This window comes from Triplophysa rosa, unplaced genomic scaffold, assembly GCF_024868665.1.
Source record: "Triplophysa rosa unplaced genomic scaffold, Trosa_1v2 scaffold224_ERROPOS671929+, whole genome shotgun sequence".
In the NCBI taxonomy this organism is placed as follows: Eukaryota; Metazoa; Chordata; class Actinopteri; order Cypriniformes; family Nemacheilidae; genus Triplophysa; species Triplophysa rosa.
The window spans coordinates 88,641-93,736 of record NW_026634240.1 but is presented as its reverse complement, the minus strand read 5'-3'; the positions used below and the strand labels follow the sequence as shown (position 1 = coordinate 93,736).

At 37.1% G+C, this 5,096-nt stretch overlaps 1 protein-coding gene across 3 annotated transcripts in view; it reads right to left on the bottom strand.

Moving 5' to 3' along the window:
- The window catches only part of map1sa (microtubule-associated protein 1Sa), a 126,032-nt gene that overhangs the window by 106,308 nt on the left and 14,628 nt on the right, over window positions 1–5,096 (bottom strand). For all 3 annotated transcript variants that reach the window (XM_057327378.1, XM_057327379.1, XM_057327380.1), the window contains one exon: window positions 4,608–4,709. In XM_057327378.1, the coding sequence (XP_057183361.1) occupies window positions 4,608–4,709 (102 nt within the window). The remainder of the gene's footprint in view (window positions 1–4,607; window positions 4,710–5,096) is intronic.

Below are 5,096 nucleotides of genomic sequence, written 5' to 3'. Positions count from 1 at the left end.
AAGCCACGCCCATAGCAACCAAACAGGTTAGCCTAGCAACCGTTTAGCAAAACCTATATCTCTGCATCAGAACATCGTAGAGACACGGGGACTTGGTTCGTTTCACTCATAGGTTAGAGTATTATCAATTGCAGATGCCAAGCCACGCCCATAGCAAACAAACAGGTTAGCCTAGCAACCGTTTAGCAAAACCTATATCTCTGCATAAGAACATCGTAGAGACACGGGAGTTTGTTCGTTTCACTCATAGGTCACTCATATCTATCATCTATCTATCTATCTATCTATCTATCTATCTATCTATCTATCTATCTATCTATCTATCTATCTATCTATCTATCTATCTATCTATCCATCTATCTATCCGTACATCCGTCCGTCCATCCATCCATCCAGCAAAACCTAATAAGTTCTAATAAGAAACTTAATAAACCACATACATTTTGCCTGGTTGTGGTCTCTCTCCCTCTATCTCTCCCTCTGTCTTTCTCAAGCCAACATAAAGTTTGTTCACAAACTTTAACCTCATCTAGTCTAGATTAAAACTGCCTCTCGCACATTACAAGGAAGACTGTTCCAAAGTTTAGGTGCTAGGTAGGAAAATGATCTGCCACCTGCACTAGATTTTAACATTCTAGGTATTATCAACTGTCCAGAATTCTGAGACCGCAGGGAACGTAAAGGACTGTAATGTGACAGGAGATAATTCAGGTACAGAGGAGCTAAACCATTCAGGGCCATTCGCAATACACGTGAATTTGTTTACAAAGCTGATGGAACCGGCGAATGCAGAAACATTGTTTGGAAACCATGTTGCACTCTCCCGCAGGCAGGTGATGGGTTGGGCTGTGTGTACCGACCCGACCACAGAACTTGTGGTTGTAGCCACTATGAGGCTTCTCAGGCAGCAGCGGCAGTAGAATTCATCCGGTTAAGATTTTTTATACCAATGAAATAATTTTAGAGACATTATTTTAAGGTCGAAAAACTACAAAGTGTTACCTTAATTGGCAACCAGTGCAGTGTTGACAGAACTGGGCTGATGTAATTGTTCTTTTTTTTGTTCTTGTAAGAACTCTGGCTGCTACATTTTGGACCAATTTGAGTTTTTGCATCAGGCCAGCAGGGCAACCACCCTGTAAAGCATTGCAGATAATCTTGAAGCATAAGACAATCTTGATGTCATGAAATCATGAACCAGCTTTTCTGCATCTGCCATTGACAGCATGTTGCCTCATTTGGCAATATTTTTAAGGTGATAAAACGCAGTTTTACAGATGCTGGAAAGATAAATGAATGAACTGTAGTAAAGACTATAGTATAATTTTATATTTACTATGGTAAGGTTTAAAAACACTATTGTATCAGCAAAAAGAGGAATTTTACTGCAGTTTACCACAGTAAATAATATAATATTATACTAAAGTAAAAAGGGACATTAGTGAAATACAGATAGAAATTACTAGAAAAATACAGTATTGCGTTTTTTCGCTACTCGTCCTAGAAATTGTGATCAATTGTTATGAAAATTGGCTAAGACGATCTTCGGACAGAAGATGACAGAATTGCGCTTTTCTCCATTGTTCAAAAGTTATGATGTCGCAAACTTTCCAAGGTTATCGACATCTCTGTGTGGGGTCCTAGCCAAATTTGGGAACAGCGCCATGTATGGGTCGGTCGTAACTTTTAAAATGTTTGTCAAAAAATTGTGATCTCTGTGTCTACAGATTCCTAGGGTTATGCCGGATAGCAGGGCCGTGCACAGAACTTTTGAGGGGCATGTGCTGAAACTGGAAAAAGGGCACACCCCTTTATTGGTCACATCTTTATGACAAATTAAATCAAACAAAATAATAGTCTCAAAATCTTTAGATTTACTCACTGTTAATAACAGAGAGTCTAACAGGTAGAAAATATACAGAAATTGAATGAAGTTCTCAAACCCTTTACAGTCTTTACTGCTAAATTCTAAATTAAATACAAAAGAATACTCGTGAAAGCTACAAAAACACATTAATTTCTTCTTTTCTTTTGTTCTTAGATTATCATTAGTGACAGGAGTCACAGCAGCAAGTTTAAGAATGCGGCCCCTTTAAGAGCTGACGCTCTGCGCAGATCTGATGTGTTCCCCAATTTGCTTTATGCTTACAAAAATACTAAACAAAATGTGCTTTAAGGCATAATCTTGTGTATTTTTGTTCATTCATGCACGAAGAAGAACATAATACTGCTGCGCTGTCTGACACATTCTGACAGAAATCAGTGACACATCCTTTAGCCCGTGTATATATAAGGTGTATAGGCTACACCAGACGGGACCGTTGTTGCGTCGCAGCTAGCTGTCTCTATACTGTACGCGTCAAAGCAACAGTTTAAAATCACTCCTAAATGGTTAGCGGTTTTAGCTAACGTTATTATATTGATGAGCTAGTTTAGTTTAGTGATCAAATATAAATATTTTACGGTCTCTGATTAGTAATATAAAGCATAACAATACTTGTATGCATTCGTCCAGCAAATGCCTCAATAATATTATATACTTTACATTATCTCATGGCCATAAGTAACGTGACTTTACCAAACAGGATTTAGAGCAAAGGAAGCGTAAATCGAAACACAGTAAAAGGGACCAAGTATGTGAGCGTGAATACAGAAAACCCATCACAAATGAATATATATATGGTTGTTTATTAAACTCTACATGATAACAAAAACAATGACGATCGCATAAAACAAACAAATACATGAAACACAAATGCGAGCCTGAGGGGCCCAGGAACCTGCAGACAATTGTTCTTGATTCCAACATGTCTCAACAAATAGAGGAAAAAATATTTTTTTCATGTGGTATTCAATTATTATTCTAAAGCAACTCAAGTGTCCTATTTTTGTAATTTCCGCCTGAATGTGGCATACCCAATTTTAAACAGACCCCATAACCACATACAGAGGTATAAAATATGGAATAGTTTTGTGTATTTTCACAGTAAACCTCTCAAAATTGCATGTAACACAGCGGAAAGTGCATGTAACAAGCCAAACCTGGTGTTGAGTTTACTCGTGGTGTTTTGGTCTGCTCCCCTGTTGAGCATTGCCATATCTCAGCCTCTGATTCACCTCTTTAGACAAATGAGGGGTCTATATAGAGGGTAGAGTCTGACCGTCCGTGAAGTATGTATCTCATGTGGATAGACAGAGGTTCAGATATTTTACTGAATTTTTAACTATCCAAGCTTTTATGTCACGTTGCTGGGAGACATTGAAAGCGGATATTTAACTTTTAAAACCATGAAAAGAGGTAACAATGGACTTATTTTGTAGAAAACAACCTAACGAAAAAAGATTATGTAGCATTTGTGGCTAAGTGTAATGGTGGGTGCAGTTATTAGCTTGGATATTCAATGGGTGTGTTGTTTGTTTACAAATATCAATTTCATACATCATAATTCATTCGACTTGCATTCGATCCAAAATGGTAAAATATCAATAAATCCAACTGGAGATTTATATTCTGTAGGATAAGAGCTTTCATTTGATATATAACATGAACATGTTGGACATATTTGAGCGTTATGAAAAATGTTCATGATCATAAACACACATGATTTTGAAGGGGCTATGACATGGGGATATGATGAATTTCAGCCTAAATAAGTTATTTTATGTACGATAAATGCCAAAATGGTGCATGTGGCAAGGGGGGCATGGTTCAGCACGGTTTGCACGGAGAGAGAGAGAGAGAGACGGGAGAAGAACGGTGAGTAAGCAGATCAAGCGCATATTAAAAACACCTGCTTCTCATTGTAGTAATTGGCGAGGAGACGGTTAAAAGCCAGACAGCTGGAGATGAGAAGAAGAGAGAGACCGGCTGGGAACCGAGAGAGAGAAAGCCGCCGAGACGTTGCGTCGAGGACTGGAATATTGTGAATGTTACTGAGCAAGTGTTGAGTGTTTTTGTTGAGGTGCAGCAGCACCATTAGAGATTTGTTGTTTAATAAAAAGAGTCTACCTCGGTTTCCCAGCCACGCCGACCCGACTCCTTTCTTCCAGAATTACCGAACCTTGTTACAGTGAACTTCTCCAAAAACTAGAGACTAAGCTTTCAAATTCAAAGTCTTTTTAATTTAATCTGCATTTCTATATGTATTGTGGCCAGTCCAGTGAATTTCAACAAAATCAGACCTCAGGAGTGACAAACTCATCCAACAGCAATGTGAAAGACTGACAGCATGACTAGTGCAGTTTTTGAGGTCTGAAAAAATTCAGAGCATCTTAGAGTTATTTTGACAAGTTTCTCCAATTTTCATTTTCTGCAAATAAAAGCAAATAGAAACAATATTTTAATTGGAAATTTGGAGAAATATTGCTAGTAATTCACAGAAAGAAAAAAACATTTTACCTAAACACATACCTATAAATAGTAAATTAAGGGGAAATTTTTTTTTTTCGAAAAAGTTCCAGTCCTTCTTTGCCAAAGTGAAAGACAAGTTATATTCTCAGTGCCAAAAGATCCCCCCCCAAAAAATGAAAAAATACAAATTCCACGTGGGCATGTACAATTTTGCAAGTTTTGAAGAAAAAAACAATACCCATCATTTGTGTCTTACCTTTGAGGTCCTCGGAGAAGAAAGCAGAGTGTCTTGAAATAAACAGTTTGAGTTGTTCATCTAGATTGCAAGCATCCAGGTCAACATCCCACAAGCGTATACCTATACAAAAATAAAAACCAAACTAGTCACACTGCAATAAATTTGAGCTAAATTACAATTATTCCTAGTAGGGCTGCATGATAAATCGAAAATGAACCGCACGCGATTTGGCGGTTGTCTGCAACGATTTATGTAATATTTTGTGTTAATCAATCGCAATTTATTGTGCAACCCTAACTCATAGCCTGCACAGCTAAAAATATTTTTTTATACATTTACTTTATTCCATATTTAGTTAACTGTCAGAAAATATGTCAATTTATTCGTATAGCACAATTAAACACAACAGCAGTTGACCAATGTGCTTCACAACAAAATCACAGGCAATTTAATAACAAAGAAAAAACACACACACATACATATATATATATATATATATATATATAC